This window comes from Callithrix jacchus, chromosome 10 (assembly GCF_049354715.1).
Source record: "Callithrix jacchus isolate 240 chromosome 10, calJac240_pri, whole genome shotgun sequence".
NCBI classification, from domain to species: Eukaryota; Metazoa; Chordata; class Mammalia; order Primates; family Cebidae; genus Callithrix; species Callithrix jacchus.
Window position 1 is genome coordinate 112,546,053 of NC_133511.1, and position 16,275 is coordinate 112,562,327.

Consider the following 16,275-nt stretch of genomic DNA (forward strand, 5'->3'; position numbering starts at 1 on the left):
ATAGATGTTTCCACTCAAAAAATACCTTTTTTTTTTTTTTTTTTTTTGAGATGGAGTTTCACTCGTCACCCAGGCTGGATTGCAATGGCACAATCTCAACACACTGCAACCTCCACCTCCTGGATTCAAGCGCTTCTCCTGCCTTAGCCTCCAGAGTAGCTGGGATTACAGGCACCTGCTACCACACCCAGCTAATTTTTGTATTTTTAGTAGAGACGAGGTTTCACCATGTTGGCCAGGCTGGTCTCAAACTCCTGACCTCAGGTGATCCACCTGCTTCAGCCTCCCAAAATGCTGGGATTACAGGTGTGAGCCACCACACCCAGCCTCATACCATCTATTTCAAAGTCCTTCTTTCTAGTTGTTTCTAAATTTAACTCTGAACATTTATCTAAACCATTAATAACTTAAATTCCATATAACCAGCACCATTAGCTTTCCTATTAGTATTTGTTTAATCCAAAAATCATATATTAAAAATTGCCAGGTTCTAATATCCAATCCCACATGTGTGTGTGCTTTTTTTAAAGACAGAGTTTCACTCTTATTGCCCAGGCTGAAGTGTAATGGCGTGGTCTCAGCTCACGGCAACCTCCACCTCCCAGATTCAAGGAATTTTCCTGCCTCAGCCTCCCAAGTAGATGGGATTAAAGGCATGTGTCACCACGCCTGACTAATTTTGTATTTTTAGTAGAGATGGGGTTTCACCATTTTGGGCAGGCTGGTCTTGAACTCCTGACCTCAGGTGATCCACCCACCTCAGTCTCCCAAGGTGCTGGGATTACATGTGTGAGCCACCACACCCAGCCAACGTGCTAGTTTTCTTTCAACAACAACAACATCATTTTTCCACCATTGTTATCTTCTGAATAGTGTCTGAAGATCCTTAAGAATGCTCATTCTATGAAAGTAACTCAACTTCTTTTATTTCCTCTCTTTTATTTTTCTTTTTGTTGTTGTTTTTTGTTTTTTTTTTTTTGAAATGAAGTTTCACCCGGTCACCCAGGCTGGAGAGCAGTTGCACCATCTCGGCTCACTGCAACCTCTGCCTCCTGGGTTCAAGTGATTCTCCTGCGTTAGTATTCCAAGTAGCTGGGATTACAAGCACGTGTCACCAAGCCAGGCTACTTTTTTGTATTTTTAGTAGAGATGGGGTTTTGCCATGTTGGCCAGGCTGGTCACAAACTCCTGAACTCAGGTGATCTGTCTGCCTCAGCCTCCCAAACCAAAGTGCTGGAATTACAGGCATGAGCCACCACACCTGATCTATTTATTTTTTGTTTGAGAGAGATTCTCTCTGTTGCCCAGGCTGGTGTGCAGTCGCAATCTCAGCTCGCTGCAACCTCTACCTCCCAGGTTCAAGTGATTCTTGTGTCTGAGCCTCCTGAGTAGCTGGGATTATAGGCATACGCCACCACGCCTGGTTAATTTTTGTATTTTTAGTAGAGATAGGATTTTGTCATGTTGGCCAGGTCCTGAACTTCTGACCTCAAGTGATCCACCTGCCTTGGCCTCCCAAGTGCTGGGATTACAGGCATGAGTCACCATGCCCAGATCCAAATCTTTTTTAATTCAACACTCACGGGGATTATCTCACATCACCTTTTATGACTCTAGCACTATCTAAATGTCAAAAGCTGTAAGACAAATGGCATATAGACCAATTTCTGATACATCTGTGAAGGTTCCCCATATTCTTCCAGGTTAATCAGCTACAATCCTAAGACTCCAACAGTACTAAATTTCCACCTTCGTTGTGGAAATTCTAGCATTAAAATTATGCTTAACACTTTTTAACATAATCAGGCTGTATCCATCTCTTCCAAACTAGACTGACAGCTCCTTGCAGGCAGAAACTATTTCCTATTCATTCTTGTAACCATACCTGGTATAGTATCTGTTTCAAAGTAAGCACTCAAATGTGTGAAGAAAAAAATTTCTTAAGTCTCAACAGTTCCATTTAAGCAATTAGCTCTGATAAAATGAGTGCTGTACACAAAAACAGCACTCAAATTTAAGAGCAGCTATTATCTCCTATGATCATTTGATTGCCACAGGATCAATATGCCATTTTCTTTTAAAGATAAGGTCTTGCTGTGTTGCCCAAGCTGAAGTGCAGCAGCATGACCACAGCTCACTGCAGCCTCAACCTCCCAGGCTCAAGCAATTCTCCTACCTCAGCATTCCCAGTAGCTAGAACTATAGGTGTGGCTGGGCGCAGTGGCTCATGCCTGTAATCCCAGCACTGTGGGAGGCCAAGGTGGATGGTTCACCTGAGATCAGGAGTTCAAGACCAGTCTGACTAACATGGTGAAACCCTGCCTCCCAAAAAAAAAAAAAAAAAAAAAAAACCTACAGGTGCGTGCCACCACACCTGGCTAGTTTTTAAACTTTTTTTGTAGAGAGAGGGTCTTACTATGTTGCCAGGGCTGGTCTGTAATTCCTGGGCTCACATGATTCTCCCACTTCAGCCTCCCAAAGTGCTAGGATTATAGGCATGAACTACCACGCCTGGCCTGTTTTCTTTCCAGTGCTTTAGAATGCATCATTTTACTGGTTTTCCTGTAATCTGTTAATTTAAAATGTATGGCAGATCATGGCAAAAACATGATGTGACTGCTTTTAAACACTTAATCCTAATGTTCCAAAAGAAAGCAGCTACCATGATGAAAAAACCCTATGGCTGGGCTCAGTGGCTCACGCCTATAATCCTAGCACTGTGAGAGGCCAAGGCATGTGGCTCATTTGAGGTCAAGAGTTTGAGACCAGCCTGGCCAACATGGTGAAACTTTACCAAAAAATACTAAAGAATTAGCCGGGCGTGGTGGCGTGTGCCTATAATCCCAGCTACTCAGGAGGCTGAGGCATGAGAATCGCTTGAACTTGGGAGGCAGAGGTTGCAGTGAGCCGAGGTTGAGCCATTGCAATCCAGCCTGGGTGACAGAATGAGACCTTGCCTCAAAAATAAAGCAGCCTATAATCCCAGCACTTCAGGAGGCTGAGCTGGGTGGATTACCTGAGGTCAGGAGTTTCAGACCAGCCTGACCAACATAATGAAACCCCATCTCTACTAAAAATACAAAAATTATCTTGGTGTGGTGGTGTACATCTGTAATTCTAGCTACTCGGGAGGCTGAGGCAGATTCGCTTGAACCAAGGAGGCACAGGTTGAAATGAGTCAAGTTCGCACCATTGCACTCCAGCCTGGACAACAAGAGCGAAACTCTATCTCAAAAAAAAAAAAAAAGAACGAAAGCCCTATAAGTAGCGAAACACTGACTGTTACTCCCTAAAACCTGTCCCAACAACTTTAATTATCAGTTTTAATAGCATTTACTAAAATGTTGCTAATCTCTCGTTATATTTCTATTCTGGAGAGGGTTAACAAAGAACCCCAATGGTGCCCAGAATATGTTTTGATAAGGAAGCTGACAGCTATTTCTGAAAAGCAGTTTTATCAAGTTGTATTACATTGAAGCCAACTGCTCCCAGCTTGCCCCTCCCCTCTGTTGTGTGCCAATTCTAAACTTTTGCATACTGTTTAGTGCAAAAGCGTAAACGCAAGTCAATATATGTAGATTACAGTTTACCGAAAAGTTTAATAGAAACTCAAGATTCTAGACAAATGTCCTCCCCTGCTCTTCTTTAACTCCCAAATCCTTCTTCATTTTTTCATGTCTACCTACACCATGAACCTCCCCTTCCTTGTTTATATACCAATTCAACAGCCAGAAGACTCCCATAGAGTAGTGTTGTTTCAAGTATGGCCCAAGAGGTTGGGCACAGTGGCTCACTTGAGGTCAGGAGAGTTTAAGACCAGCCTGAACATGGTGAAACCCTGTCTCTACTTAAAAAAAAAAATTAGCCGGGCATGGTGGCACACACCTGTTGTCCCAGCTACCTGGGATGCTAAGGCAGGAGAATCACTTGAACTTGGGAGGCAGAGGCTACAGTGAGCCAATATCATGCCACTGCACTCCAGCCTGCATGACAGAGGGAGATTGTCTTGTAAAACAAAACAAAACAAAACAAAACAAAACAAAACAAAAACAAAAACCCACAAAGTGTGGCCTAAGAACCAGGGGCAATCTTCAAACTTAACTCTTTAGAAATTTTTACAGAAATTAAACTGAGCAATTTTGCACTTGTTCCATCTAATAATATAAAATACAAACTCTTACCTTCTTTATTTTTTCCCCTACATCATTTTCATTGTATTTTATAAGGGAGTGGGGGTTGGGGAGAGATATGGTCCTATGCCAGTTTGAGAAGCACTACCCAGATACAGCAACAACTGCATGTATACCCATGTGTACATATAAGCAGTCACAAACTTTTCTCTGGTATTGTATCTGAAGAGATAAACAACAATGTTCTTCTATTCTCCCTCTTCCACATATTATTTCCAGTATGCACATTGTCATTAAGATTAAAAGTAGCCACTGTATTAAGAAAAGCCACCTGGGTATACAACAGCCACCACATCATCCATTTACTCTATGTATCACTAAATATATTCTCAAATTTGTACCTTACTTCCTCACTTGATGGAGAGTTATACTATTTATCATGTCCATTCAAGAACCAGTGAATTCAGCAGTTCCCTAGAGAAGTATCTATAGTGTCCCTGTCATTCCTAAAAGGGAGGACTATGGAAACTCCTATTTCCTATGGCAGTACTGACAGCCCTGACCCGGGAATAGGATGGAAGAAAGGCGTATCAGGACCTGCAAGAATGTGAAGAGAAGGAAGATAAGAAAGTGGCAAGTGTTTTAGGGGAATGGAATGAAACCTACCCCCTCTCTTTTTATGTTTCTACTACTGGCAGCAGAAGCAGTAATACTAATACCTGAAGAGGTAGTTGCTCTCTTTATTGCTTTTACTTATTAAGAATGAGCAACTATGAAAATTCAGGACAAGAGACTACCTCAACTACCTTGACTTCTGATGAAACATACTAAGAGAAAATACAACAAGGACACAATTGGGAAGAGACACATGAGGGAACAACAAAGAGGTTTATTATCAAAGTATCTATTTGTTCAAAATTCTTTAATACTCTCTTCTTTTTCTCCTTTCTTTTCCCCTCTCAAAATTTCCCCATCTAAGGGCCTGTCTTAGGGGCAGCACAAATGTTCTATTCTACTTTTTTGCCATCCTCTGGCACAGGTGACTAAACCAGGGGGTGAGTCTTAACCCAATGGCAAGCTGATCCATTGACTGGCCAGAAACTTAAGACCCTTGACCTATGCTTAAAATGGAAAAACAGGCCTGGCCAATCAAGCTCCTTTATAGCTACACTGAACAATACAATACCCACTAGACACAAGTGGCTAAACTTAATTTTAAAAACTAAGTTGTTCAGCTGCACTCGCCACATGTGGCTAGTGGCTACTATATGAGACAAGAGACAGAATGTTTTGCTGTTGTTGTTGTTGTAAAGACAGGGGGGTCTTGCTATGAAGCCCATGCTGGTCTCGAACTCCTGGCCTCAAGGGATCCTCCCATCTCAGCCTGCCAAATTCTGGGATTATAGGCAAGAGCTCCCAGCTGAGATAAAGAATATTTTCATAATCACAGACAGTTTTATGGATAACACTGCTTTATAGAATGTGAAACTGGTTAAAAGAAACAGGCAGTTAGTAGTGAAGTCAAAAGTGGAAAAGTTGCAACTAGAGATAGCATGGATTAACTGGACGAGCTCAAAGTGCTGTGGCCAAGAAATAAGGGGTCATGCTACAACATAGACGGACCTTGAAAACATTATGCTAAGTGAAAGAAGCCAGTCACAATAGGCCACACAGTATATGTTATCATTTATATGAAATCCCCAGAACAGGCAAATCTACAGACAACAAGTAGGTTAGTGGTTGCCTAGGAATGGGAATGGGGGCAGGGGGACATTAGCAAGAAGGGAATTATTACTAATGGATACAGGGTTTCTTTTAGGAGTGATGAAATGTTCTGCAATTAAATAGTGGAAATGATTACACAACTCTGGAATATAACTGCTCACTTTAAAAGGCTAAATTTTATGGCATGTGAATTATGTCTCAACTTGGAGGGGAAGGAGAAGGGATTCAAAGACAGGCCATGTTGCAACCAAAGTTATACCTTAGTTAAGAGTAGAAAGGAGGTACATGTATAATGAGCAGAATGTGTATCCTGGAGTCAGAAAGATACAGTTTCAAGGTCTTCCAGCTGCAGAGCTCCTGATTAGATTACAGTTCAGTCCACCTGTATCCTTATAAGAAAGCCCTTTCATATATGCTAGTTTGAGTGGTCATCTTTTCCTTGACGCCAAACAAGACCTTCAAATAGGACCTGTTTAAACATCATTTCTGAAACCTTTCATTATTAATTTTTTCACTCTCCCCTTCTCATTACCTGTTGACTTCCCTTTGATTATACAAATAGAAAAAAATTCAGATACTTACCAATCCCTCCACCTCCCCAGCAGGCAAAAATACTTGTTGCATTCCAAAGTTCAGCCACCACCCACCCTTATACAACGTCCCTCTGGCTCACATACAATGCTGTGGAAAAACTGGAACAGAAGTGCATCAGAATAAAAGGGGCCCAGAAACACTGGCCCGAGTTACTTACCAACTGCTCCCTAGTGAGAACAAGACAGAATAATACGTTTATGTGGTGAGAAAGTCATTTTCATTTGAATAAAGGGCAGTCTTCCTATCATGTGGGGTGTTAGGTACCAGAAAAAGCTATCTCTAAGGAAAATAAAGACAGTAATAATTTAAAGTCACCATCCAACAACAGAATAGCTAACAATATGCTTTGAAAGGTTTTCAGCCTTCCTCCGTGAGGTATGGAGATAGTTCTGGAGACCTTATTTCTGCAATCATCTTTAATTACCAAAAACCCTCGAAGGGCATATCACTCATTCAACTGTAATTCCCAAGCTTTTGCTATCGTGCCAGATACTACACACTACAGGACTTTATAAAAGACTGAGTAATATGTGTCCTTGAGGTAAGGTCACTGAAAAAGTAGAAGGGCACAACTGTAATTTTCTACAAATCCTATGAAGCAATGTATAAAAGTTCCATGAAAGAAGTGGCTAATATTATTTTACTTTATTTGCAGGAGGGGAAGGTGTGTGCAGAGACTTCAGCTGAATAGAGTAGCAACTAGAAAAAGTGCTACACAGTGTGGAGTAAAGCGGCCTAAGGGAGATGAAGAAATGGTAAGGACTGAGGAGAGACGAGAAGAGAGAGTGGGATAACATCAGAAGGGAAAAAAAGGACTTGAGAAAGTTGTGGGAAGAGTACAGAAAAGAGAACATACTAGAAAGTTGACAGAATAAAGAGGTAGGTCAGAGAGACCTGGTGAAGGGCTTTCCATCTTATACTGACAGGCTTGGAGTTTATTTCAAGATTTTAGAATAAGTGAATGATCACATCTGTCCTTTTAAAAGATACCTAACAATAATCTAGAGGATGAAATAAGGCAGGGAACATGGAGATCAGAAGGCTCTTGCATAAACTAGTACCTAAGATGAGCACCCAGTCTCTGACCATGCTAAGAAATTTTGGGCCAGGATACACTAGGACATGGAGTCCACTTAACTCCAACAAGGTAAGGAAGAAAAAGAAACTAACAACTCTTGGGTTCTAGTGAAGACAATATGGGGAATTATTTTTTGTGGGGAAGTCTCTAGATGAAAGTAACCAATGAGCAGTATAGACCTCAGAAGACATTTGGGGGAACAGAGATCCGAGAAGCATATCAGTTTCCTCTTAAGCAATGGGAGACTGAAAAGAAAAAAGTCTGGAACACAACTCATGAAAATACCCTATCTTAGGGTGCAAACAAAGTAAGAATCACCAGTGGAAGCTTAAGAGTGATCAATGAAGAATAAAGAACACTGCTAGTGTAACTGCTCACAGAGGTAACTGCTCACTGATAGTCGAGGCAGCCTGGTCTAGTGGGCAAAAATAAAAAGACCTTTACATTAAACGTGTACTTCAGGCCAAACATTGATACCATTTGTCCTCAGTATCTCACTCAGCTGGGTTTCTCATATATAAAATAGGGGCAATAGCCTATGCCCAGGCACCCTCGCAAATATTTGGTGAAGATGGATGAGTAAAACAAATGCAAATGCACTCGGACAGAATGTTGACAATGCATTCCCTGACTGACTCTAACTCAGAATGACCTGCAGTAAGCCCACTAGCTCTCAAACTTTAGCATACACTAAAACCATGCAGGACACTTGTGAAACTAGAGTCTTGGGTCCTATTCTAGCATAAAAAACTCTGAATTTTTAGGTTCCAGGTGACTTTCGTGCATTGGTCCGTGGTCCAGATTTAACAGGACACTGAATGAGTCCAACCTCTTAAAAGATAAGAAAACAGGCTGAGAAAAATGCTGTATCAATGCTGGGTTGAATGAACACCAGGCAGTGGCAAAGCACAGGAAGTGTTACAATAAAAGGTAATTTGAGCCACAGTCTTGTTTCTAAGGGATCATAAATCCTGGGAGATGGAAATACTCTTATTATGTATTATATCTTTATGATGATATTCGCTGTAATTTCCCCTGTTACTGCTAAAATAAAATTTTAGTAAATAACTCTAATAAAAAGACATTTAAATTACTGTTATCTTGGAGACTACAGGGAAGGCATAGGATCTATTTCAAAAGAGTAATAAGACAGGACAGGTACCGAGGCAGCAAGATAGCATTGAGCCCAGGAGTTCAAGACCAGCCTGGGCAACACAGGGAGACCTCTTATCTACAAAAAATTTACAAATTAGCCAGGTGTGGCTGGGCACAGTGGTTCATGCCTGTAATCCCAGCACTTTGGGAGGCCAAGATGGGAGGATCACGAGGTCAGGAGTTCAAGACCAGCCTGGCCAACATAGTGAAAACCTCATCTCTACTAAAAATACAAAGAATTAGCCAGGTGTGGTAGCAGGCACCTGTAATCTCAGTTAATCTGGAGACTGACACAGAGAATTGCTTGAATCTGGAAGGTGGGGGTTGCACTGAGCCGAGATCATGCCATTATACTCCATCCAGGGTGATAGTGTAAAACTTCATCTCTAAGGAAAAAAAAAAAAGAATTAGCCAGGTGTGGTGGTACATGCCTGTGGTCCCAGCTACTTGGGAAGCAGAGGCAGGAGGCTGAGGCTACCGTAAACTGTGACTGTGCCACTGCACTCCAGTCTGGGCAACAGAGCAAGACCCTGTTTCAAAAACAAACAAAAACAGCAAAAGCTAACTTTGAGCTCTGCCCCTGCCCCAACTATTCCACAAAGAACTGTTCAGTTTCTACTATTATCCACACCTGTTACATCTAATCTCAGGGTAGAATGATTTGCACATGAAGGCCTAACTGCAAAGACCTGCATATCACCTGTTATCTAGAGAATATTCTATCATTTAATATTCTTGGCTTTGAGCCGGGCACAGTGGTTCATGCCTATAATCCCAGCAGTTTGGGAGGCTGACGTGGGAGGATTGCCCGAGGTCAGGAGTCAAGACCAGCCTGGCAAACATGGCGAAACCTTGTCTCTACTAAAAATACAAAAAAATTAGCCAGGCATGGTGGCGTGGGCCTGTAGTCCCACATACTGGGGAGGCTGAGGGAGGGGAATCACCTGTACCCAGTAGATGGAGAAGGCAGTGAGCCAAGATCGGACCACTGCACTCCATCCTGGGCAACAGAGTGAGACTGTCTGGGGAGGGTGAGGGGGGGAATGCAGGGGAATATATATATTTATTCATTCTAGCCTTTGAATAACCTAAAGCTCATTTTCTGGAGGTTCCAAAACACTCTGAAGCCTCATTACAGTCACTGAAATCAGGGGTTGGAAATGTGTCCTTTTCTACAAAGTTCAGAATTCAGGTTCCCAGCAGCTACAACTCAGGACCAGGGTAGCATTTTACCTGTGTACAATAGCACTTCTTGGAGAGTACTGCAAGTTAACAAGGTTTCTTATTCTCATAACTTATTTGGGCAAACTGCCATTCAAGATTCAGTTTTGCTTTTCTTGGATGGTAAAGGACAATCTGATGTTCCTAAAATAATGTGCTGAGCTGCATTTTCAATTAGATTGGGGGTAAAAAAAAAAAAAAAAAAATCAAGGTCCAGGATTACACGTTGTATGTCAATAGAGAAAGTTGTAGACAGTACTAAACACACTGACTGTAGCTACCAGTCTCCTCTGTGATATGAGTCTAATAATCTAAATATTTAAAATAGTAAGACCTTTTCTTCCTGAAAGATTATTTGAAATTGCATGTCCAACCCAAAGCAACAATGCTACAGTTAAAAGAAAAAAAAAAAAGACTTGGAGAGCTGATGTTGTTGGTCATATATCAAGTGCACCTTCATGTAAAGAACTTAGAGCCTTCAGGAAATAAGCAGTAATGAGACAGACTCAGACTACAATTGAAAACAATAGCATGAGAGAATTCAGGTTTTGGCTTCCTTTCCCATTTTTTTCTTCCCCCTCTTAAGGAAAGGAACCAATTTCACCAAATAAAATAGCCTAGTCCCTCTGCTTATGATAAAAATTAGACAACAAAAATACTTACACGGGACTGGAATTCAAAGAGCAATGATCCACCATCATTTCCGGAAGGAAATCCAACTTAAACGCAGCCATCACCTCACTCTCCCCTTCAGAAGCCAATGATATTAACTTGCTGCACTTGTCTGATCCACAAATACACACAGCTTTAGCTTCCTGGGCCCCACAAAAGACACAAAGTGGAAACAGGAGCTCAGGGAAACCAGCAATAAGTGCCACAGAAAGAGGCAGGACTGGGGAAGGGGCAGGGAAAGGGAGTATTGGATTAAAATGGGGATGTGACCATGTGAAGGGAGGCTCAGCCCATCACACAATGAAAGTGCTGATGCGCCAGGCTTGTTTTGTGTGATTTTCCCTGGCGAAGCAGTACTAAGTGCACTGTCAGATAAATAGAGTGTCAGATCCGTGAAGATAGCAGTGGCTAACAGAGCAGAAGAAACACAAACTTGTTTCATATCCTCCAAACTCCTCCCTGAAAACCAGTTTTTACGGTCCCCCAAAGCCTGAAACTACCTAGAGCAAGAAAAGGCTCACCTCATATGGTCTGAAATATTTTTAAGGAAGAACTGATTGTTAGCCTTGCTTTTAAACTTAGTTTCCATGTGCCAAAGAGAGCAATGAGCACAGTGCTCAGGTCCAAACTAAACTCAGAACAGTCACATAAAGAGGAATGATGAGACCCATCTCAAAAGCAGGCCAGAGGCAAGCTGGTTGAATAAACTAGCCACCAGAAACTTACCACTCACACACAACTGCCTACAGTGGATCGGCCTTGCTTTTTTTTCCTTGATATTTTCAAAAGAGCATCAATTTCTCAACTGACCTTGCTTTCTTGATGATGTGCTATCTAAGGGGTAGAGCAAGGTGTGCTATCTAATCGTTCCTCATCAGGGTGAAAGACTTTAAAAATTCTTGGTTCAGTAACACTCATTAGATGGCACAGGAAAATTTTCTTTACTAACTCTGAAGCTTAATTTGCCAGAAAATAAAAATGGAATAGTAATCTTCTGCCTCTTACTAGCATACTAGGAAATAATGTCTTCTTGGTTCTCTGTTGTCCTTTCTAAAGAAACAAAGAACAAAAGCCATCATAGCGATAATAATGAAAAAGAACCAGGAACAACACTCAAACATGTAAGGGGAGAACCAAGGAATGAAGTCTCTTCATTCTCTTTTTCCTCCTTTAAACTGTTCCTAAAACCAAGACTAGTGAATGCACACATAAAAATTCTATTATGGGTGAACAGTAGAGATGGATATATTTAGCAGTCAAGGCAGATGTGTGCTCCCGTTCTCAATTTAGCTCCATATTCCCCCAAACAACAAATGGTGGCATTTCAATATTTAGGCAGTGACTCTAAAATGTTATCTCTGAAGGCTCCCAAATTTCACAGGCTTTCTTTCCATTTTTATCATTAGAGTTGCCTTACCTCAAAGATTTCACTTCACCCAAGCTCAGTTCATAACACAGGGAACTTTGAAAAAAAGAAGTTATGTTCAGCCTGCAAAGAAGTAAAACGAATGAACTCCTAAACATATAGAGTTAACTTAAAAAAAAAAAAAAAAAATGAAAGGCAACACACAATGGCATAGGCCTAAAAGTTCTTATCTGTGTAACAATGGCTGACACCTGTCTGTATCTGACCCATGAAGTTCGTGAAAACTGTCTTCTGTCCATGTCCAGATGTTATCACCCAAAATCTAGAACTGTAAGAGCAGCTTATTGCTTTTTCTATTTTTGTCAGAGACTCGTTCATCTGATTTACTACTATGGAGGTAGAAGTGGCAGAAGCTCTCTTTCATCCTATTTAAGCAGCAAAAACAAGCTGCCAGCGGGAGGAGACTGCAACTCACACACAGTACAGAGTTTACCCATCCATGCCCATCAGGCAGAAGACAGTAACCGTAGCTGGGGCTGGTTAGATTACTGGCTATGTTTGTCTGAGTTTCTCCTACATACACTGGAACTGATGGCATGCCTCTTCCTATAGAAAGCTGCCTGGACCAAGGAATAACTGAGTTGACAACCAAATTAAATCTTTTAGTGCAAGAATTCCTTTAAAAAGGCTGGGTACAGTGGCTCATTCCTGTAATCTCAGGGAGACCAAGGAGGGGGAATCACCCGAGGTCAGGAGTTCAATACCAGCCTGGCCAACATAGTGAAACCCCATCTCTACTAAAAAATACAAAAAATAAATAAATATTAGCTGGGTGAGGTGGCACATGCCTGTAATCCCAGCTACTCAGGAGACTAAGACAGGAGAACAACTTGAACCCAGGAAGTAGAAGTTGTGGTAAGCTGATATAATGCCCCTGCACTCCAGCCTGAGCAACAAAGTAAGACTCTGTCTCCCCCCAACCAAAAAAAAAATTCCCGTAAAAAGGAATTAATAGGCAGGGTGTGGTGGCTTATGCCTGTAATCCCAGCACTTTGGGAGGCCGAGGCGGGAGGATCATGAGGTCAAGAGATCGAGACTATCCTGGCCAGCATGGTGAAATGCCATCTCTACTAAAAATACAAAAATTAGCTGGGTGTGGTGATGCGCACCTATAGTCCCAGATACTCGGCAGGCTGAGGTTAATTGCTTGAACCCAGGAGGCGGAGGGTGCAGTGAGCTGATATCGCACCACTGCACTCCAGCCTGGCATCTAGCGACACAGAGAGACTCTATCTCAAAAACAAAGAAACAAAACCAATAAATTTCAGGGAATTTACTTGTTATTATGTTTTTAATATTTACTAAAAAAATAATCATTCTAATTGTATCTCTAGTTTAAATTAGAATCACATCTATAATAAAAGAGTACTTAAGTGGAGACATTACAGAGTTGCCAGGCACTGCCCAATGTATGAAAAGATATGCACTCCTTAAAATAGTTTTCACCATGCCAAAGGCTGGGAAACATGATTTAGAGTAACATCTTACAATCATTTTTTCCCAGTCATCAAACTTTTGTTCAAAAGAAGTCTCTAGAGGCCCAATTTATACAACAGTGGAAAACAGAAAGTAGGTCCTATAAATTCTCTGTGCTTATACTGCTATTAAAATCCATTTCATGATTTATAAAGCAACTGCTTTAAAAACCTACAAGATGGGGCTGGGCGCGGTGGCTCAAGCCTGTAATCCCACCACTTTGGGAGGCCGAGGCGGGTGGATCACGAGGTCAACAGATCGAGACCATCCTGGTCAACATGGTGAAACCCCGTCTCTACTAAAAATACAAAAAATTAGCTGGGCATGGTGGCGCGTGCCTGTAGTCCCAGCTACTCAGGAGGCTGAGGCAGGAGAACTGCCTGAACCCAGGAGGCGGAGGTTAGGCGGTGAGCCGAGATCGCGCCATTGCACTCCAGCCTGGGTAACAAGAGTGAAACTCCATCTCAAAAAAAAAAAAAAAAAAACCTACAAGATGGAAATGTTATTACATCAAAGAGGGCACTTCTCTTTAGGCAGGTCACACAGTTATCTCAGTATAATTAAATTCAACATGCTTTGGGAAAAGAGAGCACAGAAATTAATCACAAGTCACTCAATTTTAGAAAGAGGTTATGAAGTGATAAAAACAATTATGAGAATACAAAAATGCAAATATTAAGGGAAATTTAAAAGTAGAATTTAAAAAAAAGTTATTCACAAAAAAACCACCCGTGTGTGTGTTTAATGTCTCCATCAGATATACAGTCCAGGCTTTTCCCGCAAAGGAGGCATTAGAAATACAGAGGTGACAGGAGGGGTTATAAACAAGGGTCTGCTGCAAAAGAAGGTCTTAACTCTCCTTCAGCCTCTTTTTATCACCTGTTCTTTTCACTCTGAATGTACTTTTATGGTTTCCTCTTCTCTCCCTGGTTGTCCCTCTGTCTGAGTTTTCTCTGCCTTGAATATTCTCTACTTTTTAAAAGAGCAACAATTCAAAGCCTGATTAAGTGAAGGTAGGAGCAATCAGCCTGCTGTAACATTAAGAACCCAAATCACTAAAAGTGATCAATACAGATAAGGAAAACACTCAAGAGAACAGCACTCACTACATTCAGGATATAGGAAGGGTATAAACTTAACAGGAAGATTTAAAACTGGATTAGCGGAGAGAAAAGCTAGCAATCGCAGTATGTTTTGCCAAAAGGATGAAAAAGCAAACAAAAGCACAGTTGAGCAAAATAGCCAAGGTGGCATATGCAAATACTTATCGTGATAGACAGAACCAGGGAGTTCTACAACAGGTGAACAGATTTTACATTTCCACCCCAATAATCTAAGTATGTCTGAAAGAGCAATAAAGTGAAGCCTGGTTATATAAGCACAGGAGATTAAAAGTTACTACTGGGTTATAAAAGGGAATCTACGTCATTAAAAATCACCATCAGTCTATACAAGGGAATTCAAAGTGCAAAAATCTAGGGAATGGTCATAACCTCAGACTGCTAAGTGGACTGAGTATTTGAGATGATGTAAGAGATGAAGAAAAAAACTAAGCATTTGATACCATTTGAAAATAACCAACCAGCTGGGCACAGTGGTTCAAGCCCGTAATCCCAGCACTTTGGGAGGCTGAAGTGGATGGATCACCACTTCAGGTTGGGAGTTCGAGACCAGCCTGACCAACATGGTGAAACCCGTCTCTACTAAAAATACAAAATTAGCCAGGCGTGGTAGCGCATGCCTACAATCTCAGCTACTCGGGAGGCTGAGGCAGGAGAGTCACTTGAACCCAGGAGGCGGAGGTTGCAGTGAGCTGAGATTACGCCACTGTAGTCCAGCCTGGGCAACAAGAGCAAAACTCCATCTCAAAAAAAAACAACCAAAGTAGGCCGGGTGCGGTGGCTCATGCCTATAATCCCAGCACTTTGGGAGGCCGAGGCGGGTGGATCACGAGGTCAAGAGAGCAGGACCATCCTGGTCAACTAGGCGAAACCCCGTCTCTACTAAAAATACAAAAATTAGCTGGGCATGGTGGTGCACGCCTGTAGTCCCAGCTACTCGGGAGGCTGAGGCAGGCGAATTGCTAGAATCCAGAAGGTGGAGGTTGCGGTGAGCCGAGATCGTGCCATTGCACTCCAGTTTGGATAACAACAATGAAACTCTGTCTCCAAAAAAAAAAAAAAAAAAAAAAAACAACCAAAGTAACTCAAAATTTTGCATGGTGCCTTTTTGGACCTAAATTTCACTTCTAAAATTGAGTATTTCTAATATAGTTAATGGGTCTCCTGGGATCCCAACCAAGTACCTTGCATAGGTAAAATATGCTGACACAAATTGGTAATTATCTTCTGTGGCATTTCACTCTGTGGAAGTTTTTTGTTATTGTTACAAAATGTGACAGTTAAGAACAATTTAAGAGTCCAGAGCACAGGCTCATGCCTATAATCCCAGCACTTTGGGAGGCCAAGGTGGGCAGACTGCTCAAGTCCTGGAGTTTGAGACTAGTCTGAGCAACAAAGTGAGACCTATCTCTATAAAAAAAATACAAAATATTAGCTGGGTGTGGTGTGCACAACAGTATTTCTAGCTACTCAAGAGGCTGAGGCAGGAGGAGTGACCAGACCCAGAAGGTTAAGGCTGCAGTGAGCCAAGACTGAGCTACTGCACTACAGCCTGGGCAAGAGAATAAGACTCTGTCTCAAAAATAATAACAAAAAAAAAACTTTGCATTTTCCATAAGAATCTAGTCAATGTAAAAATATCTGAATGGTATGTGGGGTGGGGGTTGGGGTCGGGGT

General features: G+C 41.7%; 1 protein-coding gene across 50 annotated transcripts in view; it reads right to left on the reverse strand.

Moving 5' to 3' along the window:
* The window catches only part of CELF1 (CUGBP Elav-like family member 1), an 86,218-nt gene that overhangs the window by 23,764 nt on the left and 46,179 nt on the right, over positions 1-16,275 (reverse strand). For 22 of the 50 annotated variants that reach the window (XM_078341021.1, XM_078341018.1, XM_078341020.1 and 19 more), the window contains 2 exons: positions 11,993-12,064; positions 10,567-10,718 (listed from right to left, as the gene is read on the reverse strand). The exons of 10 other annotated variants lie outside the window; for them this stretch is intronic. In XM_078341021.1, coding sequence (XP_078197147.1) covers positions 10,567-10,637 — 71 coding nt within the window. In that variant the 5' untranslated portion in view covers positions 10,638-10,718; positions 11,993-12,064. The remainder of the gene's footprint in view (positions 1-10,566; positions 10,719-11,992; positions 12,065-16,275) is intronic. 18 more of the 50 variants (XM_078341046.1, XM_078341047.1, XM_078341040.1 and 15 more) reach the window with 1 other exon arrangement.